Genomic DNA, 22,819 nt, shown 5'->3' with positions numbered 1-22,819 from the left:
AGAATAAATGAATGAATAACTAGAAGGAGAAGCCCGAGCCTGTTTCCAGGCTGGGGGTAAACAGGCAATTGGAGAAAGAGAGACCCAGCAAGGGTATGACTGGCAGAGTGAGGCTTCTGAGAAGGCGGCCTGTGATATGAAACAGAAGTCGAAAAGATAGGCTGCTTTGGCCATAAGGAAGAACACCCCCCCACGGAGAGCGCAGGGAGAAGGCAGGTAAGGCGACAGACAAGAGCGGAGGGAGAAGGGCCTCAATATTCTCTCAGCAGCGGCAGCAGCGGCAGCAGCAAGCATCTCTTTTAGGAGCTGGAGATCGAAGGAGACCAGTAAACAGTCTGAAGTATCTATTGTTATGAAAAAGAAAGGGAGCGGTGTATCTGCAGAAGAGCTTCTGACAGTGCCAAGAGCCTAGCCGAGCGTGGAGACGCTAACCTAAGAGTTAATGACTTCCTTTGGCAATACACGGTAACACCTAGTTGCGAGCAGGAACAGGAAGACGGCTGGATTGAGCCAGACTGAGGTTTTGCCAGGTGTGTGTTTTAGAATGATACTGCTGAGAGTCTTGGTAAGAAATTTGCTGCCTGAAAGTTCACGTGACTTCCTCTTATGGCTTATGGTCTGAACAGAAGTTTGCGGCTGACTGCTATGCCTTCGTGGGAGGTGAAGTCAGTGCTGCCTTATCGGGGGCCGTTCCTTGTCAGTCTTTCTGGTCTTAAGGACCAAGGGCCTCTTATGAGAGCAAGACCTGATCTTCCATGTCATTCTCATTCTCCTATAGCATAGTCTGTACTGCAGGGAGGGCTAACACTCCAGGGCTGGGGGACTTAGCCAGACGGTGGTTTGGTCCTGGGTCTAGAATCTTCTCCATTACATCCTAAGTCCCTATCTGGGGGCTAACACCTGCTCTTTACCGGCGTTTTGACATCTACCCTCTAGGTACAGAGGCATTCAATACACATCATCATCCACTGCTCGACAGTGGTGACCTAATATGGACAGTAGTCTTCTGGGTTATGACAACTCACGTCCCCACCATAAAAAAATACATCTAGTTGCAGTTTTTCTGCACCAGTTCGAAAAAGTGATGTTATTCAAAAGGTGATTATGCAGCCACGGTTTTTCTTTGTTTCACCCAAACTAAAGCTTCCCATGAATAAATACCAACCTGCCAAGATAGCTTTGTGAGCCTGGAACTCCTGGCCAGCAACGCACAGACAGCAGTCTGTGAACCGGGAGTTCTCCCACAGTCCTCCCAGCTCATCGGCCAGCCGGCACTCAGGGACCTTCACCATATTCATAGTGTTCTGGCCAGAAATGTTGACGGAATCTTGCACCACACTCACCTGTGAAAGACAAGGAAATCTAGTCCAAAGGTTCTGTCACCAGGAATTTTCTTCCCAGCAGGAAGAGAGATGACTTTTACCTCGATGCTGTAGTACATTCAGATACAAACGTTAGTCATGTTCTCTTGAAACCACCTCCACAAATGGAGGCTTTATCCTGTGGATCAAGTAATTTCCAATCTGCCGCGATCATACTTACTCTACACCATCCTAAGACGAGAAGCACAAAGCCCCACAAATCTTCTCCTCCAACTGCTAATAAGCTCCACCTCCCCTGCCCTGAAAACCTGGGCAAAGCCACAGGGCGGCGGGGGGAAGGAGACACGGGGGAACGGGGACACTGACCTAAACACGTATTAAACCTCAAGTATTTACCTTATTCTGCCTTAAGCAAAAGGTCAAATACAAAGAACTCCTACAGAAACTACCACTTAAAACTCTCTAGAAGCAAGAATCTGATAAGCCTGAAAGCACTTAATTTTAATGAGGTCTGGACCACGAAAATAAAACGCAGCCTCTACTGGGCCTGGTAAATAATTGGCGCTTCCTCATAGAGGTTAGTCTAATAAACAGAACTGGGCTTGGGAAGGTCTTCCTTAGCAGTGATAGCTGGGTGGGTAGCCCACACCATTTACACGCTTTTACTCGGTCCTTTGTGACGATGACGTACAAGATGGCTGGCTCCAGCTAGACATGCACTTACTGCTCTGGAACAGAAGGAGGACCACAGATTTACGGAGGGATCCAACCCGCCACGACGACTTCAACAGCAGCGTGCTTTAACTAGTTGAATGAACTGTTCAGCCTAGATAAAAACCCAAGTAACTTCCAAATGGGTCAGTGAAACTCAGATAAATCTGTTAGGATACCAAGTACAAGGATCTATACATCATACAGCATCCCAAAATAAATGGAAGCTACCAAACTGAAGGTTAAGACCGAGCAGATCAGTCTTCTGCCTAACAACCACTGCTATGCCTCATCTCCATCGTATGGGGTCAGGAATGTTAATATAAAGCCGAATTCACAAACCTTGAGGATCGGCTCCTCACTCTTGCTACTGCTATGAGTTAGATGAGAAAGACAGCTTAAGGAACATCCTAAATGACCCAAGCTTCTCTCACCCTTCAAGATGCAAGTTACCCCTTAAATGCAGTCACAAACCCAGAGGTAAAATGAACGCCCCATCCAGGTGACCCGTAGTCTCTTTTGCACAGGAGTGAGATACTTACTATCAGCTCAAGAAATTTAGTCATTTGTTTAAAACTAGCCATGGTGATCTCTAGCAATGAAGCAGCAAAGTTAATCAATTATGAATGTACTTAACGTTTGTAGCACATTTATCAGAGCCAGATTATAACATTATTTTAATAGCTCAGGACCCAGCACAAACTACCCCACAGAGATTCTCTCTTGCCCTAAGACCTCTAGTTTGGTCTAGCCACTTTCTCATACTAACATCAAAAGTAGAAGTTTCCTGTTTCTAGTCATAGCCTGGAAATACGGATTTAAAAAAAAAAAAAAAAAGAAAAGAAAAGAAAGGAAAAGACCAATTAAATCCAACTTCCTCATTGGGAAAGGCTGGAACGTCTTGGGATGGTCAATGAAGGGAACGGAGAACGCTTCTGGCAGTGGGTTCCTAAGCTTAAATTAAACCAGGTTGACAGGAGCCCAGAGTCATTAACACTCGATGGTGATTTACTAGACTGGGTAAAATGAATTGGCAAGAGCTAAGCTGAATTCCGAGCTATGGTTACCGGCGGACCCTCTGCTGGTTGGATGTGCGCTCGGTAATGAGGGAGGCCCGAAGACTATGACTTGTCTCGCTGGGGCCATTCCTCTCTCCAGACACAGACAGAACACAGCAGGAAGGAGAATGTACCTTTACTGTCTGAGCCAGACTTGTGCTGTAGATATATGGATGCCTGGAGTCTCCAGAGCTCTGAATGTCTGGCACCTCTCACCAACATTAAATACGCTTAATTAAAAATAAATTTTAAATGGCATTCACAAATGAGTCTTCAGAGTCCAAACTTTCAACTCAGGAAGGGATTGTTTTCCTCTGCAAACGATGATGCTAAAATGAGACCATTTTGAGAAAAACTAAAGATTTTTTTTTTGTTAATGCCTGTGAAGTCGACTATGGAGACTCATTCAGAATTGCAGCTGTGAAGATGACGTGACGGTGACATTTATGTCGTCTTAGAAATGACTGCATGAAAATGTCTCAGGAAGGCTGTATACCCCTCTATGTTTCAAGTTGTAAACGGGCCTCACTTTTAAAGTCGATTCCTCTTCTTAGAGAAGAAAGTTCCATAAAAGACTAAAGGCTGTGCCAATTCTTGTACATTTTATCTAAACATAAAAAGTCAAGGTGAGACCAATGGAAATGTATTTTGAAGCTTCTATATAATGATAACAATCAAGGAAACAATAGGCTGCCTCACAGAGATGGTCTGTAGCAGCAGCATTACTTCTAATCAAAAGACCGGCAACAACCTAGACACGCGCCAAGAAGAGCACGAATAAATAAACTGTTGCATATTCGTTCACACAGCACACTACTACAGAGCACTAAAAATGAAAGAACTCTAGTTATACCCGCCACATAAACACATTTTAGACACACGATGCAAAGAAAGCAACGTGACCTACGTGACCTGCGTACGTTCTGACACCATTTTTATCAAGGGCACAAACAAGCAAACCTGAACAGGTCGCTGTTCAGGCACACAAATGAACAAGGGGATGATAACGTACAATTTGAAACAGATCATCCTCTGAGCAAGGGGATGATAACGTACAATTTGAAACAGATCATCCTCTGAGTGGGGATGAGGCCCAGGGGAGAGGGGAGAAGCACACAGGCCAGTTCCAAGTTACTGGTGATGCTGTTGGGTCGGGTATTAGGTTTACAACATTATGTTTATACCCTGTAATAATGTTACATATTACATCATTTCGGTAGGTCAAGAGCACTCAATATTGGCGTTATCATACAGTCCAACCAATATCTCCAGACCATCCACTAATAAGATGATAAAAAAGAAAAACAGACCCACATAATTTAAAATTTGGTCAAAATACATATTCCCGGGCCATGAGAGGATATTCTATGTTTGAGAAGGAAAGTGCTATTTTAAGACTCCACTAGGGTCTAGATAGTTCATATTTGGTATTTCATTCATACGGTGTTTCACATTTCAACTTTAATTGCAACATTACAGACAGACACCGGAATCTTCTACCTGTCAGAGGCACACGCAGTGAGAGAGGGATATATGCATTTTTATGGTTTATAGCTATTCGTTTTCAATATAAACAGAGAGAAGAATCAATAGAAGCTGAAACACTTCATGGAGATTTTACTGTGAACCAAATTATTAAAGGGAAAATTAGGGGCGCCTGGGTGGCTCAGTCGGTTAAGCCTCCGACTTCAGCTCAGGTCACGATCTCACGGTCCGCGAGTTCGAGCCCCGCGTCGGGCTCTGGGCTGATGGCTCGGAGCCTGGAGCTCGCTTCCGATTCTGTGTCTCCCTCTCTCTCTGCCCCTCCCCCGTTCATGCTCTGTCTCTCTCTGTCTCAAAAATAAATAAACGTTAAAAAAAAAATTTTTTTTTAAATAAATAAATAAATAAAGGGAAAATTAAAAGCGTACAGCCTCCACGAGCCTTTCATCGCCAAAGGAGACCGTCTCTGTTAAGAAAACGTGGTAGAGCCCACGCTTCCTCGGCCGAACGGCATTCGGCTCCGCGTGGCGCCGCGTGGCGGACGAGAGGGGGGAACGCGCAGCTGCCACGGCCCGACACTAATTTGCTGTACAAGGTTAGGAAAAATTACCTGACCTCCCTAGGCACTGCTTCTCCCCCCAGTAACGTGAAATGAAGGTAAGAGAACTAATCCGGCTCCGAGGATTGTGATGAGAGACAATTCAGGGAATGCTTTGAAAATGCTGCCATAGCGACTTGCGAGAATCGTCCCATTTCCTAATAGACAAGAACGTCACTGAGAGGTGAACCCAGTGTGGCGCATTATAAACGAGACTGCTCGTGCAGCGATCTAGTTTCATTTAAATGTTCATTAACCGCTGAAATAAAGCCCAAAGACAAACGTGATTCTCAGCCTTTCGCCTCAGGATTCCCTCGTGTGGCCTCTAGGAACAGCCAAAAGAATCCACGGAACAACCGTACTTTGTTACCAAGATGCAATAAGCTCGTTTATAAATAATCCACTGACAGATAGGAGGGAAGTACCCAGGCCAAAGGCTGAGTGACGAACGGAGCGGTGGAAGACTTATAACCTAAATCTGTATGTGGACATCGACTGCATAAAAGCCTCTGAATAATAAAAAAATACTAACTAAACCAATGATACATAAAATAAAAATACGAACCAAATACCGGTTTATAAATAATCCACTGACAAAAGGGAGCGACAGGTCAAAAGGACAGAGTGTGCAGCAAAGAACGATCTAGCTTTGAAAAGCACTAAGAACTCAGATGAGCTGCAGACATTTTTAAAACCCACACATCCAACACACCCCCCCACGCAACCGTCTTGCAATGCTGAATGCTACTAAGTCCGCGGAGAGCCTGGGAACAGAAACGAGTCTCACTAGGCACAAGCCCAAGCATGAGAAGCAACACTCAGCACCTGTGGCCAACAGAGAAGTGTGAGCGGAACAGATGGCACACCTGGTTCGATGGGAAGAAACCGATGGCATCAGCAGAACTCAGCAGACGTTTCCCTGTTCAACATCTCCTCATTTCCAAAGTGTCATCTCACTTCCCTTCGAAGTCAGTAAGACGAATCTAAACTTAACCACAGGATTTCTCCTAAGAGAATTTCATATGGGGAAGTGAAGGGAGAGAATTTCATATGGGGAAGCAAAGCCTTGGACTTAACCACAGGGTAAGAGACTGCCAAGCGAGGGCAGGCCAATTGGTTTCCAAATCGAGAATGGCGATACAGGGGTTGGAGTAGCTGGAAGGGATTTGGGGGGATGGGCTGGGAGGGGGAGCAAAGCAGAAGAGGCTGGACCGACTGTGGACTGGAAAATGTGGCGATAAAGGTTGAGGCTTTGCCTAGAACACCAGAGGCGAGATTTAGAGATTTCTCTTCTTTCAGAGAACAGTTCAAAGACTGGCTTTCGTTTCCAAAAGAAAATAGAATTTTCCACTATTTTAAAATCTTTCTGAAATATAGGTCTCTAAGAGAGGTAAGACTAAATTGATGGTCTTAACGTTTCATAACATCAAAGCTCATACAAAACCACCTAATTGTTCTCATTTTTTCACCAGGGCAACCGAGCACGATCTGTAAATAATAGGACTTACACAGAATACAAATTTCAAGTTCACAGACAAAAACAACTGCAACATTTTATGTATTTACAGAGAGGCCGTCACTCTAGTATTTCCTTCTTTCACTTAGCAATGAGAAAGGAGAGGAGGTAGCTATTATGCGACTATTTATGTATTTAGTGCAGTCCTTTAATAAACTATGTGTCCAAAGTTTTCTAATCCCTAGCAACTACTCTGCAGAAACACTCCGCGAGCTGTGACCGGGGAGAGAAGCTGGCGACTGCTGGCCAGGCCTCTTCCACAAAAGGGCAGGATTCCGAAGGGACACCCTGCCCCACTGCGCAGGTGGTGATAAGCCTTTGGACCTGTCGTTAACTCACGGTGTGAACCTACCATTATGACAGAGCACACTGGCAGTCGGGGAACTTGCCTGCACCCTCCCCGTGAAAACACAGCGGTCCCTCTCAAGTGGTGCCGCTCAGCAAGTGGTTCTTGACCATACAATGCATAGGGAACACAAAGATCCCATCCGACTGGAGGCTTCATTCGTTGGTGACTCTGTGAGTTTGTGAGGATCTTAAATACACGGATAATGGCATGAAATGACTGACTAGTATATGCTTATTAAAGAAACCACTTTCTACCTCACTCTCACTTTGGGATTTTTACTTCAAGGCTTCTCCTGTAAACCCAGAAAGGCTCCTGGGTCACTGGTGAGAGAAGGACGCTCCTGGCTGACTACACAGAACTCGCCTAGCCAACCACGAGTTAGAGAGCTATAGCTACCCTTCACCCTGGAAAAAATGGTTCTCACCTTCCTAATTTCACAACCACTCCAGCAAGACAAAGCGATATACCCAACTCCTGGCAAGAGTCATCCAGTAGGGCAGAAAAGGAAAGTGATTTGGAGTCAAACACAAGTTGCCTTCCCACTTAAGAAGTCGGAAAGGGTAACGGGACAAATATACATATTGAGTTGCTGGCCCTTCTCCTCGGCTTGCAGCACCAGCCCTTCCAAATTCTATCTGCAAACACCCGCAGTGAAAAAGCCAGAATCCTGACCCAAGCAAGTCAAAAATCACTCCTACCAAGATGGCGCACCATCTTTGTTTTTAAGAACGGCAACAAGCAGAAAGCTGAGGTGCCCAACAAGCCCAAAATCACGACAGTTTCAATCACAGAAGTAACACTTGGGTTGTGCCACACCACTTGGGGATTTTTCTCACTCTCCATCCCTGAAACAACATAATGAAGCCTACCGATTCCCAGCAGGTCTGGGAATTGCTCGTCGCACCGTGGGGTAAAAGGACTCACCTCACAGAAAAGGGTAAGCTTGTCATCAGGGAGAAGCCCGTTGGCCTCATCCAAGAGAAAATCTCTACGGATGAATTTTTTGAATCCCCAGTCTTTGCCTTGCACAAACCTATATGCCCGTTGACTCTCTGGAGTAGGAAAAAAAAAAAAAGTCATATTTAGGGTTACTCAGAACACAGATCAAATCTACAACTTGTCTGTGTATGAAGCTGCTTGATGTGAAAATAAAGAGTTGCATGAAGAGCAGAACATTTACCCATAGCTTTGGTTTCTTCTCCCTTGGCATTCAGGATGGAGAATTTGAATTTTGCCCGAACTTCACTCTTTGGACAGCTGACCAGTAACAGGTAAAGTGACAGGTAATCTTTGCTTTCTTCATCTAGCCCTTTTGGGTTTACTCGCAAACACCTGCCCAAAACAGACAGGGAAAAAAATATAGGTCAAAAGCATCCATGTTTGTAGGTTTTGTGATGTGACAGGAGATACAAAACATCTATTTCTTGAGAGAAGATGTTAAGAGAACCAATCCAGGCCCCATAGCGGGAGATTCTGATTCAGCAGAAGACTACTTTGGGAACCACTGTTTGGGAGCAACCTGAGTCACCTTCTAAGGAGTAAACAATAAAAATAGAAGGGCATTCTAGAATCTGACACCACATCCCTTACATCTCTGCCTCTTTCCTCACAATCTCCCAAATCACTCTTTTCTCCCCTGAAAACATTTGAAAATGGAGCCTACTTCCACTCTGTTCTAATCCTCAGTCTCAGGAAAGGCTGCCCCTTCTTTGGTCAGGACTATAGTGAAGCCATGAAAAACACAACGTTGTTGAGCCCTTTAATATCACCTTTGGAGAGAAAAAGTATTGCAAAGAAATGTGTGAACAGCACATAATCTACTACGGACATTTTATCAATCTGGCAGTAATATTCTAAGACTGAAATAAAGAAGGCAGTATGGAGGAAGCACAGACAAAAGCAAGCTCCCATTCCACAGGATAGAGTTCCAAGCTAGGCTTCCAAAGAGAGTCAGAGATGACAATCTGTTGCCACTGAATCAAAACAAATTTCAGACAGAATTTAATAGGTTCGACTGAGTTACGTTGTAAATGTCATTAGTTGATCTGCATGTGGTTCACACTGCTCCCACCACATACAATCCGCAGGCCAGATGTATCCTTAGGCCTTGCCAGTGTTACGGCACCTCTCTCAAACAGGTGGCCCAATGCAGTGCCTCTCTAGGGTGTGCATATGCCGTATACATCACTGTATGTCGTGCTCAAGATGCAAATTTAAACACAATGCCTAAGAAGAAAGCGTTCTCTCAGTATCACCTAGTAATACACTGCTTAATGTACACAGCCGACAAACAATGCACGGACGGAGAGTTGTTGAACTCTTCGCTGGGTTATCAGAGATCAAAACTGGTGGCTCGCACACGTGTTCCGGTCTTTGCAGCGAGCATATGGTTGCATCCTTAGCTGCCGGCTCCTCAAGGGGACACGTGATTTGGATGGGGCTGACCTCCACGCTCCGATCATATTCCTCTTGCCACAAAGATTAATTGAGGGAACACAAACCTAAACCAGTCAGTGGATGTCTGCGTATTCTTGGCCACACGGTTAATTCAAAGAAAGTTCAAAGACTTTTGTCGAATGGCAGTGTGTTACACCCGTGGCCACTGCCACTCATCCTTCAGCCACAAGGGTGAAGCCAGACTTCAGATGTTCAATAGCGTGGACAGCAGAGAGAGAGGGGGTCCTTAAACTCACCGCTGGGCTGCTGGGTCCAACTACCTTCCAAACCATCCTACACCCTGGGCATTCTGATTGCCTTAGCAAATACATCTCCTCTATTGTTAAAAGCAGGCAATTTAAAACTTGAGATTTTTTTGCGCTAACATCTGAATTTCTTGCTTTTCTCGAATCAGAAAATATGTCAACGGTCGGCCCTTACTCCCACATAGCTATAGACAGCTGGAGCTGAGCGGCCACCACCCCTTTCAGAAGGACGCTCACTCATCTGCCAAGGGGTCAACACTCGTACCGTATCGTGTATGAGTATCATTTACAACACTGGCCCTCCTTACTCATTTATATTACCCTACAGCCATTTGAGTTTGCTGGTCCCTGACACAGTCATTAAACTAATTCAACAAATGTCCAGTGAACACCTATCATGGGCCCGGCACTGTCCTAGGCGCCGGGGAACACGTTAGGAACAAAACAAAGTCTCCACCTTCGAGGATCTCACATCCTAGCCAGGCTGTGTCATAAAACCGAGAAAATGGGCAACTTTTAGAAAAATTTTTATAGCTAGATATGTTCTTCCTCACCATTTCAGTTTATCATTGGCTCCTGATGAAAAGGTTGAACTTTTAATGACTTCACCCATTTCCTCCCGGCAAAAGCTAAAGTTATTGATGGTCCACATGTAGGAGAATTTCACTACCTTGATCTGTTGACAGAAAACCAAGAAGCGATTAAATAGGAAGGAGGCAACCTAAAACACAGGCTGAAGATCAAATAATCATTTCCCCTCCCTCCCTCTGCATGATTCCCATAGGAAGATAGCCCTGTCTGGCCAGCATGGAGGCTCAGCTTTTTCTGTCCCTCACCCACATCTTAAGAAATCTCACAGTGACCAACTGCTTTCATGACATTTCTCCACGTCTCAGAAACACTGGGTGGAAAGTGAGAAAAACATGGACAGGGGTGGGAAAGCAGATAATAAAGCCGTACCTAAAATGAGCCTTTGCTCAGAGCAGCGTTTGACAATTGAGATGCTGATGCCACTGCCTGGGGTTGCAAATCTCAAACCTGGTTTCCTGTGAGTTGCCCAAAGAGGAACACATTTCCATCAAGGTGGATAGAAGTGGATCTAGTTTCAAAGATTTCCCCCCCACCCCTCTTTCAAGCTCCAGTGAAAAACACTATCCTAGGACATGGAGATTCCATGAGGAAAACCAAGGAATGGAAAGCTGACAGGTACTTTTTCTGTCTGCTATTTGACAGTTCTGTCCTAGAGAAAGCAGGAAACCCAGTGAAGAAAAGAAATCTTATTCTTTTCATTCACCAAAATCCTCCCAAGGTACAAGATTTACAGAGTGAAAACATGAACCTACCTGTGTGTAGCACCAGCTTTCAGCTACGGGGCCACTCGACATTTCTGCCGGAGGTGGAGGACTTGGAACCCTTGACATCGCCAGTTTGAAGGTTAAACGAGATCTCCAAAGTCAGGGGACAAAGATTTCTGTTACTCTCTTCACCCTGGTTGACCCAAGAAGCATGAGGATTTTATTAGATTAATGGCATACTCTCCTATTTCCGTTTGACCTTGCAGACTGGAAACTCTGTCTCCTGCCTGGAATGTTCTACCTTATCATTCAAATGGCTCCTTGGCATTCAATGCTAACCTCAGAGAAGATCACCTAATCTACAGCAGCCTACTAGTCTCGATTCCGTCACTCTATTTTAATCTTCTGCCCAATCCCTAATATTATCTTACAAATGAGTTTACTCAAAGGGCACAGAAAATACATTCATGAAAAGGCAGCCAAAGAGCAGCGAGCACAGTGACCACCACATACGACTTTGCCACTGGCTCCTTCCCCAGAGGGCAAAAATACCGCATTCCTAAAAGACAATGACCTTGTTACCACTCTAACTACTACCGCATCTTCTACAGTTCGGTGCAAACTTATTAAGGGTAGTCTTCCGTTCTTCACCTCATTGCCAGCTGCTCTCTCAAAGGGCAACATTTACTTTCTTGGATGTGTTCCTTTCTCTGCAGCAGTAGAGAGCTGACATACATACTCCGTCAGTACCCAATTTTCCAAATTCTTCTCCTTGCTGTTTTCTGATCATTCCTCAATCTTTCTTATTAGATTCTCTTTCTCCAGTGCTATTCCCATGGCTTCATTCTCAAACATTTTCTCAATCTACATTCTCTTTCATTTTATCCATCCCCAGTGTCAAATTTCTGCCTTTATACAAATGATGCCCAAATCTAACTTTGACCCGTCTCCTAAGCCTCAGACCATTTTCAAGTAACTGCTATACATCTCAGGGTGTATACATCACAGGGTGTCCCCGGAGCAAATAAAATCTAAATCAAAATTCTCCCTTTGCAAGGCCTTTCAAAGCACAAAACCATTCGACCACTGGTGAATTTGGTTATTCATTTTTGAGAGAGAGACAGAGAGCATGAGTGGGTAAGAGGCAGAGAGGGGGGGACACAGAACCGGAAGCAGACTCCAGGCTCTGAGCTTTCAGCACAGGGCCCGACGTGGGGTTCGAACTCATGGAGCGCGAGATCATGACCTGAGCCGAAGTTGGACACTCAACCAACTGAGTCACCCGGGAGCTCCTGTTCTTTAAGTACAATAAACAAAGCCAAAAAACAAACTGAAAAAAAAGAGCTTGTAATGTGTGAAAAAGGATAATTTACGAATTGATATATACATTTTCGACAAAATCCATAAGACAAAAGCCAACGACCCTATATAAAAATATTGTTCACAAAAAAGGAAATAAAACAGCTCTTAAATAGTTTTACATCTTTCAGACCAGCAAGAAAAAAAATCAACCATATCACGTATGGGGATATGGGGACTCTCATACACTGCCAGTGAGGCTGTAAATTAGTATGTATATTTTAGATAGGAATTTGCTGTTTGCAATACGTTGAATATACATGCAACCTAAGACTTAGTAATTCTACTTTAACTGTATATGAGCTAGTGGAGGGGTTCTCAAACTTTAGTACAGCAGAATCACCTGCTGGGCCCCATCCCCAGAATTTCTGATTCAGAGGTTTGAACTAGGCCCTAGAATTTGCATTTCTAACAAGTTCCCAAGTGATCCTGATATGCTGGTCCTGGAACCACATTTTAAGAACCACTGCCCTAGAGAAACTCTGCCCGTGGGCAGAAGACGACACAGAGAAGGCTGTTCAGTGTGGCACTGCTTGTAACAGTGAAAAACTAGAACAAACTAAAAATCCATTAGGAGGGAAATAGAAAACTAAATTGGGTTATTTCCATATAATGGAAAACCATATTTCAGGATTTAAAATTAATGAACTAGATCTGCAGCACCACGGAGACAAGATCAAACACAACGCTAATAAAAAAAAAAGCAAGTTTTGGAACGGCATGTGCAGTACCTCATTTATGCAAATTTAAGATTTATATATTATTTACAGATATATACATTCAGTCGAAGTTAAAAAGCCAAAAAGGAAAAAACAGTGACATGCTATCCATCAGATTCGCGATGGGAAAGCAGGAGAGAAGAATGAGGCCGGGACAAGGACAGAAGGCAGCTCAAGTTGCTCTCTCTGGTTTCTTCTCAAATGAGGATGATCTGAGGCAAATATGACAATACATGTATCTGATGTTTGGGATGACAGCCACTTGAGTCTATACCATTCTTCCTACTGTTCTGCTTCATTTTTTAAAATATACTGTATTGTAAGAATACTATAAGGATGTATTCCATTATATCAAACACTGGTTTATAATATCGAAGGCAGACATTTCTTCCCTGGACACCTGGCTTATTTTCAGCTATGCACAATGTTGCCCTCTTTGCTTGGCTACTAGGAAGCTCGGAGACAAATGTGTAAGCCATCTCTCGACACTATAGGATCAGATCATATGCTCATCCTGTAATAGCTTTATTATTTTCTTAACACTGTGGTTCACTTTGCTGTCATTGCCTCAACTGTTTACTCTTTTATATAGAAGTTAACTACTTCTGGAAACTGTCTCAAATCCTTTGTAGAAAGAGGGATAAATGAACAAAGAAATCACTCAACTCATACACATTCACTGGCCACTTAAGTAATATCATGGATTAATAAGATACAATTGTGGGGCGCCTGGGTGGCTCAGTCAGTTAAGCAACTGACTTCAGCTCAGGTCATGATCTTGCAGTTCATGAGTTTGAGCCCTGCATCGTTGGGCTCTGGGCTGACAGCTCAGAGCCTGGAGCCTGCTCTGAAATCTGTGTGTCCCTCTCTCTCTCTCTCTCTCTCTCTCTCTCTCTGCCTCTCCCCCATGGATGCTCTGTCTCTGTCTCTCTCTCAAAAATAAACAAACATTAAAAAAAAAAAGATACAGCTGCATCCTGAGTAATACCATTGGTATTACCGGAGTCCCCACTGGTTTTAAACACTATCCTACAGCAATTCACAACTCAAGCATCCCATGTAATCACAGATGGAGTTACCAGTTTTATACACATGACATGCTATTTCACGTAAGCTAGCAAACTAAGCAATGCAGTGGTATTTTCGCCTCCCCGATTTGTGCAATTCATGATTCCATGATACACTCAAGAATCCAGATGCTACACTTGATCACCTATGATCAAAGTGGGCTTCCATTGGATGGAAAACATATTCTCAAGAACTGTTGGTCTAGTTCTCGTGATGAGTAAGTGCACCTTAGGCAATTTTACAAATCCCAATTATCATTATTGCCAGTAGGAGCCAGAATGAAATTTAAAAATTCCCACTTAAAACTATCTTTTGGGCAGACTGGCAACAAAGACGTGAATTCTGCATGTTAAGAGCATAAAATTTGGCTCTGGAGATGTGTGGTGCATCTCTACACTGAGGGAATCATGAAATATGAACAAGTTTATTTTGAAGTTTTAAAAAATACTTCAAATTTATCTAACAATTAATTTAAGAATTCTCTAAGCCTAAGAAAAAAGACAAGTTTAAAAGCCAGGTTATTTTAATAGCTTAGTTGTTACTGAACCATGGTCCATTATTACAACCAGAAAAAAAAAAGTACTACTTTGGTCTTGGCCATTTTTTTTTTTTCTATCTTTTTTGCTTCTCTTTTTTTTTGTACCCAATTTTTTTTTTTTGTTTTTTTTTGTTTTTTTTTTTTTTAATAATATCACCTTTATTCCAATTTTAAAGAAATGTCCAACCCAGCAGCTAGTAAGATCAGCCTTAGACTCTGAGGAGCTCTAACCACACAACCTGCTGAGAGGGAAATTGACTAGGACAGCACCAGTCTAATTAATTTCACTCCTAGCAGGCATTGAGGGCAAAGTGTTCATCAGCAAAGTAGCCTGGTGTTACATGAACTCTCTAGCACTTCATGCCAACTGCTGCAGATGCCCAGCAGAAAAACAATTTGAGAAAAGAGGAGATCTATTTGAGGGTCATGGGTTGAGAACCTTTGTAGGAGACAACTAGCACCAAAATATAGCGTCCCTGGCTTCAAACAAGTTAGGACAAGACCATCCAAGTTCTCTAGTGAAAAATTTCTTTTCCAAAGCTTTGCAAACTTCCCAGTGTGCTAACTCTGAGGCTTAACGTATCTACTATATACCATCTATTTTCCTGTTCTTTCTATTAAGTCCTGAACCATGAGGTGACACTTCTGAGTCACACCAAAAAATATACCTTAAAATATTGGGGCATCTGGGTGGCTCAGTCGGTTAAGTGTCTTGACTCTGGATTTCTGCTCAGGTCATGATCTCATGGTTTATGGGATTGAGCCTCGCATCAGGCTCTGCACTGACAGCACAGATCCTGCTTGGGATTCTCTCCCTCTCTCTTTCAAAATAAATAAAGTTTTAAAAATCTGTCAACTGTAATACTGCTCAAATTCCAATGAAGGTAGTATCAAGTTAGCAACCAACAGCAATCACCAACAGACTGCATCTTAGCAAGTATTAGGAGACCATAAAGTTAATCATTTTTGACAAGAGATTCAAGTCAATCAATATAGTATGATTTCTCACTAGAACATTAAACAGAAGTAAAAAAGAAAATGTATTAATGCTGTCATGATGCACAAAGCTTTCAATCGAACGTACATGGTGCACTTCTTCTCTGCCTTCTTTTACACTTACAAACACTTCTGTTGCTGTCAGTAGACTTGAAGCTCTTTAAAAGGAACCTGCAACTCTTTTTTGTGTCCCCTTATCACCTAGCACAGCCTGCCTAAGACAAGACATTCAGCAAAAATACTTTGATGACTGAAACATTTGTCCAGTTGCATTCAAGTTCATTAACTTTTCTGCTTGTTTCTCTCACATATCTCTAAAAGAGCCCTTTGAACAGTGCTGAGTATATTAGATTTGCAATGTAATGAGAATCATTAATTTGTTCTTTTGGATGAGTTACACACAAAGCCAAAAACTCCTAGCCTGGCACTCTCAAGTATCAGTCCCGGTAAAAGTAAGGTTCTCATCCATTATCAAGTATATCTTCGCTCTACAAGGGGGAGAGAGACTGGATATAATTTCCTTCACTTTGAAAACAGGTTATCAGTAATCTGAACTAAACTCGTACATAATCAGGATTCTCTGAGGACAGAAGATGAATTCCCAGTACAATAAAGGGAAATGTCCCAATAGTTTAACCTGCAGTATATGCAGAGCAAGGCTAGAACACTCTCTGAAAAGTGTTGCAAAGAGAGCTTCTGGGGCGCCCGGGTGGCTCAGCTGGTTGAGCATCTGATTCTTGATTTCGGCTCAGGCCATGATCCCAGGGTCGTGGGACTGAGCCTCACATCAGGCTCTGTGCTAAGCGTGGAGCCTGCTTAAGATTCTCTCTCTCCCTCTGCCCTTCTCCCCAGCTCATGCTCTCTCTTTCTAAAAAAGAAAGAGAAAGAGACAGCTTCTGCAGTTTTTTTTATCTTTCTTTTATTCCACGTAAGCATTCTTCCATCTTCAATCTAATCCAGTCATCCAGCGAATTAAAGAAAATCAGCAACCAACACAGGCATATCACATACATGGTATCTGTAAGTTAGCCATATATCCATCAGTCTTAAAATTATAGGAGTAAGATTGTGGCATAATAGACTGAACCATGAAACTGTTTTATAAGCCAAAAATAGTCAAAACGTCGGCAATTTCATGTGGTTCAACATAATACACAAACATGCACGTGTTAGATGGCTGGGAACATCGCTCCTTAAAAGAATGGTTTGTTAGGGACTTTTTAAAAGCCTATCACTTTTTTTTTCTTTTGATTTAAAGCCTTATACAGTTTCCAAGTAAGAAAAAATCCCAATGTCATAACTATTTTAAACCTGAGAGACGCTGCCTTCTCCAAAACAGAAGATGCCAAAAAGATTGTAGACCAAAAAAAACCCCCAAAAAACAAAACAAAAAAACGATCACACACACACACACTACCAGCAAAAAAAAAAAAAAAAAAAAAAAAAAAAACCACAAAACTACGGGAAGACTTGGATATATTCATTTCTTTGAGAAACTGATGTGATCTCAAGGTAATGTTTATATTTCTTGTTACAGAGTCCTCGATAATATACAGCCTGTAACAACTTTTTTCTCATTACTCTAAGGATAGATTATTACAGGTCATACTGACTTCCTCTGTTGCAAGGTTTGAATGACTTTTGAAAATTTGTCATATGTAAACTTACTGCAATTCAATCTAGTCTAACAAAATACTAAATGTACCTTTTATTAAATTTAGAGATGCTTCTTAAAATGAAACTAAGGACAATCAAGAGAGGCCTCAGTAAACAAAGGAAAGACTGGGGTTTCTCTTATATCCCTTATCAGGTTCATGCTTTATAAAACGTACAAGGCAAAAGATGACTGCTTTTGTCTTTATTGAGATATAACAGACATACAAACACTATCTTTGTTTCTTTTCAAATTCTTTAACAAAAGGATTTAGTATTGAATGAATCTAAAGATCAAGAAGAAAAAGTCAACAGTCTAATGGAAAAATGGGTGAAGAACAACCAATGGTTTATGGAAATGTAAATACCAATGGTTCTGAAATATATGAAAACATGTTCGACTCTCATTCATAATAGGATAAATGCAAATTAAACCACATACTGATTCACCCAGTGAATTGGCAAAGATCAAAATGTTTGATAACACTTGCTCAGGCTAAGGAGAACATTTCTGATTAGAGTATATATTGTTATACTTTCTATGAAAAGGAACGTATATCTGAATAAGAAATATACATCCCCTTTGATCCAGCAATTTTGCTTCTAGAAATGTACCCTACTACTGATATATTTAACATGATAAATATAAAAGGTTTTTTCACTGTGGCATTATTTGTAATCACAGAATGGAAATATTCTAAAAGTCCATCAACAAGGGCATGATTAATGAATTATGATACAAACAGACAATATAGTTAATAAACATCTGTTTAAAAAATGGGGAGGTTCTTTCTATTTAAAGAGGCAAAAATACCTATTTATTTTAACATACACATAATTTCTCTGTAAAACTATACAAGACCCTAGGGACACTGGTTACTTCCAAGGAAGGAAACAGGGATACCTGAATGGGAAGGAGAATTTCCATCATATTTCCCTTTCTGTACTTTTTGAATTTTAAACCATGTGAATATGTTACCTTTTCAAATAAAATTTAAAAAGAGAGAGAGACAGAGAGGAGAGAGGAGAGAGACAGAGAGAGAGAGAGACCCCACAAGTGGGGGAAGGGTAGAGAGAGAGGGAGAGAGAAAGAATCCCAAGCAGGCTCTGCACCGTCAGCGTGGGGCCTGATGTGGGGCTCAAGCTCATGACTGGTAAGATCATGACCTGAGCTGAAGTCAAGAGTCGGACCCTTCACTGACTGAGTCAACCAGGCACCCCTAAAACTTAAAAATTTTTAAAGAAATTAGCAGTCTTTCCAGTTAATTTTTCTAGGTTATGAGATGGCTTATAAATCAGACCCTTATGAGAGGTAAGATAGGAATTCTTCAGTGGCTTCCATTGCTATCCAAATAAAATCTACATTCTGTCATGACTGCCAAGATCTCAGTGTATGTCCCTGACCTCATCTAACACTTACCCTTCACAGTCACGGTGCTTTAGTCACTCAGGCCTTTAATTCTACTTAGTGAGCGTATCAGCCTCTTTCTTCAGCCTGGAAAACCTTCTTCCCCCACATCTTTTCATAGCTGCCTCCTTGTCATCTAAGTGTCCTATCAAGTAATATCTTCAGAGAGGCCTTCCCTGACCACCCGATGTGAAGTAGCCCTCACTTCTCGCCTGCTCGTTACATTACCCTACTTTATTTTCATCATTATCGCTACTTGAAATGATCTTGTTTTAAGTTCTTCACTAGTCTATTGTCTTCCCCACCGCAAGTTCAGCTCAATCAGAGAACAGCATCCCTCTGTGCCGAAAATGGTATCATAATAGGCACTGAGTAAATATTTGTTCAATGAAATTGTTGTTGATAACTAGACGGCTGTCTTTTGGGATCCTATTTTTCCTTAATGAGCTCTAGTTACAAGGCTAAAGTTTGGGAGTTATTGAATGAATAGGAACTACAGGAATCCAGGAACACTTTTAAAACAATAAAACCTTCTCAAAAAGAAAAGTATTGATTCATCTCACTCCGATTTTAAAGAACTCATTCAGTATGTCAAAACAAAACTATACCCTCCTCTGATTAAAAAAAAAAAAAAAAAGAAAAAGAAAAGTCCAAGAAAACTTGGGAGAAAACATAAGCCTGTACAGCTAAATGGGGAGTTCCTAAATCCACAAAACAACAGTAACGTAAGCACATTCTTCAGAACAAGTCAATCCTGGTTACAGAAAATACCATTATAGCAGCCGCCAGGAACTCAGGCTAGACCTTGAAGAGAACGTTCTTTCAGGTTAAATTCTATGTAATAAAATCTCAATATATTGATAAAACTGAATCGGATCCTTAACATTTACTTAAGTTTGATCTTAAATTTGCATATCTGACATGAGGTTTGATTCCCTTGAAACGGGCATGTAGAGAAAAGATATTGAACATTAAATATATACACATATAAACATGTACATCTATAAATATAGAGAGACAGAGCTATCTCTGAAACATGTCTAGACACATAACTAAGTTTTTTCTGTGCCAGACTAATTTGTACAACGTATCTTCTGCCATAGCCAAATATTTGTTAAATTAAGAGTTGAATTATTCTTGCAACTATGTATTTAAGAAAAACTCAGAAACAAGTATACTAGTATGTATGCAGGTCAGTACCGTTAAGATTCCCCAGTTTACAGATATCTTAGGCAAGCAGAAACGCTGAAATGAATTTTAAGAGTTAGATACACTGTCGTAACATAAAAAGGCTATTTTGCCCTCTCATCCATCTAAGTGTTACAAGATCGAGATTTGCAGAAGTAGCCTGGCTGGTAAGGTTCATCCAGACAAAGCCACGATGAAGATAAACGAACAAGAAGGTACATGAAAGAATATCAGGTCGCGGAAAGCAGTGGGATAACCAACAGACAGCTCCTACTGATTTCCAAACCTCGGTGTGTGGGGGCTGTTTACAGCCTTATAGCCCTTCTCTACAGGTTATAAATAACTGCAAAGTGTCCTTGTCCCCAAGGAGACCTTAGCAACCAGCTCAAAGGTTAAAATATGGAATTATTCTCACTTTGGATGAAACTCTTCCACTTGGCAGAAAAAGAGCAAAAAAAAAATTTATTGCCGATTTAACTTAAGGGCCAAGGAATTAATCCCTCTCCCTAAAAACTATCAATTGTGTAAGAGTTGTTGATATAGACATGTTAGCATAGTTCACGATCCCCAAACTATATCAGGGCAAATGCAACGCACGCTCTGTTCCAAACACAAAGGTCTGTCCTGGAAAGGGGCAGATGCCACTCACAGCCTTGTAGGACCGCATCCCTTCAGACCTTAAAGAAAGACTTCCCGCATTTTTTTTTTTTTAATTTAGGTAAAAATGACTACTGAGCTAACTGCATCTACATAGCAACATCTTGCCTCCACTTGGATAGGGATCCAGCACAACAAATCACGGCTGCCACAAGCATGTTTCTCAAGGTCTGGGCTAATACTGTCAGGTGATGTGCTGCTGTTGTTAATTACTGAACCCTTGGTGGGGGGACAATCACCACCAATTCCTCCAACTGCTTTAAAAAAAAAAAAAAAAGGTGGGCTGCCTGGGTGGCTCAGTCAGTTGAGCGTCCAACTTCAGCTCAGGTCATGAGCTTGCGGTTTGTGGGTTTGAGCCCTGCGTCGGGCTCTGTGCTGACAGCTCAGAGCCTGAAGCCTGCTTCCGATTCTGTGTCTCCCTCTCTCTCTGCCCCTCCCATGCTCATGGCTCTGTCTCTCTCTGTCTCTCGATAAATAAACGTTAAAAAAAAAAAAAAAGAAAAAAAGAAAAAGGCAGATAGGGTTCATCAGATGAAACTTCTCCACACATCACTTTCAAAATCCATCATTTGGGAGAATGGAATGATACGAATCCAAATCAGCAAACAAACCTGATTATAAAAGGACTATTTCACTTCAAAGTGGATCTCAGTTCTAAAGGAAAACACCTTTAGAAATGAAGTTATATAGACAGAACCAAATAATCAGCAGTCTCTCTCTTTTCGCAAATGATATTAATGTGATGATTCCACCGATGGTTTGGGCAAAAACCTCTAGGGCCACAAAGAGCAAATTTAGGAAAGATGAAGATTTTAACACATCCCACGTGTTATCAAAGATTTCTTCTCTAGGTTGAGAAAATTCATTCTAAAACAAGAGCCAGAACAGAATTTAAAAAAAGGAGGAGGAGGAGGAGGAGGAAGAGGGAAAAAACCTTATGGCTAAGAAGATATGTTTATTATATAATTATATTCCCAAAGCTGTTTCGAGATTTGGGAGGTTCTAGTTTTTCACCCTCTCCCCTCAACTACAAACTATGAAGAACCTTATAAAATTCAATAGTAAACAGACGAAAGGCTTGGCCCTAATACAATTTAAGTGTGTCCAATCTGCAAGGAATTCAAAAACAGAAGACTCGTTTCATGAAACAAACAGGCAGAGGTTGTGTAACCCCACAGAGTCCTCTGGCTATTCTAGAAGCCAAATTCAACATGCAGTTCTCTTTGGCCACCTATACTTTAGTCAAGCCATTTAAAAATATTTCTTGCTAACATAATTTGGCCACAGAAAGAGTTCACGGAATACATACCAAAGAACGTCCAAACGGGTCGTAGGGTATACTATTTGGAATACGTTCATTAACTTAGAAGCTGAAAAGGCCTATCCACCCCCAGGGGATTTGGTATACTACAAGGGCAACCAATTCTCTTCAGCACAGCATTAACTACTACTGTCCAGAAGTACAGAATTCAGTATTCTCTGGAGATACTGTTCCTTATGAGAGGCACTTGGACCTCCCTTCGACTATGAAAGAGAGACTGAGCTAAGGGGTTGGGGGTGGGAAGTGGCTGACTTTATTTCCTTTCCTCTGAAATAAAAGGAAAAGTATTTCTGGAAGAAGGAGGAGGAGGAGGAGGAGGAGGAGGAGGAGAAGGAGGAGGAGGAGGAGGAGGAGGAGGAGGAGAGGAGAGGAGAGGAGAAGAGGAAGAGGAAGAGGAAGAGGAAGAAGAAGAGACACTGAAGTATATTCTTGCTTTAATCTCCTTTAACTGTGGTCTTAAATCTGTTGACTGTTCACATGGATCCACATCCATGTTCCTTACCTACAAACCATCTGCAGAACATAAATTCTCTCTTCTCCTAAAATTATTAAAAATAAGCCAATCCCTATGTTAACGTTAAGGTTCTAACTAAACTAAGCGGAACAAAGGAAAGGCAGGAAGTTCTCAGCTTTAAATAAATGTTCATTCCAAAATTCATGACACAAGGAAAAAGTAAAACCACACAGGCAGACAAAGCAGGGGAAAGTTAGACAGAATGTCTGTCTTAACAGAATTTCCTGGCTCCCAACAATGTGTGTCAGATTTTAAAAGACTAAAATGTAGTAATACCCATTTTACCCAATAAAACTCTGTAAAAACATGCATAAACATTTGAGGCATGAATCTCATACAAAAAAGTAAAAATTTTAAGATGCTAG

The 22,819-nt window shown here is 41.8% G+C and overlaps 1 protein-coding gene across 3 annotated transcripts in view; it reads right to left on the bottom strand.

The window, feature by feature from the left end:
- The window catches only part of SPOP (speckle type BTB/POZ protein), a 67,635-nt gene that overhangs the window by 9,276 nt on the left and 35,540 nt on the right, over nucleotides 1-22,819 (bottom strand). For 2 of the 3 annotated variants that reach the window (XM_049635867.1, XM_049635868.1), the window contains exons 2-6: nucleotides 11,082-11,226; nucleotides 10,293-10,414; nucleotides 8,217-8,368; nucleotides 7,961-8,088; nucleotides 1,166-1,343 (exon numbers count right to left, since the gene is read on the bottom strand). In XM_049635867.1, the coding sequence (XP_049491824.1) occupies nucleotides 1,166-1,343; nucleotides 7,961-8,088; nucleotides 8,217-8,368; nucleotides 10,293-10,414; nucleotides 11,082-11,159 (658 nt within the window). In that variant the 5' untranslated portion in view covers nucleotides 11,160-11,226. Of the gene's footprint in view, nucleotides 1-1,165; nucleotides 1,344-7,960; nucleotides 8,089-8,216; nucleotides 8,369-10,292; nucleotides 10,415-10,698; nucleotides 10,785-11,081; nucleotides 11,227-22,819 lie in introns of those variants that run through there. The other variant, XM_049635869.1, reaches the window with a different exon arrangement.

This window comes from Panthera uncia, chromosome E1 (assembly GCF_023721935.1).
Source record: "Panthera uncia isolate 11264 chromosome E1, Puncia_PCG_1.0, whole genome shotgun sequence".
NCBI lineage: Eukaryota > Metazoa > Chordata > Mammalia > Carnivora > Felidae > Panthera > Panthera uncia.
The sequence above is the reverse complement of the archived record's forward strand: the minus strand, read 5'-3'. Positions and strand labels throughout refer to the sequence as shown.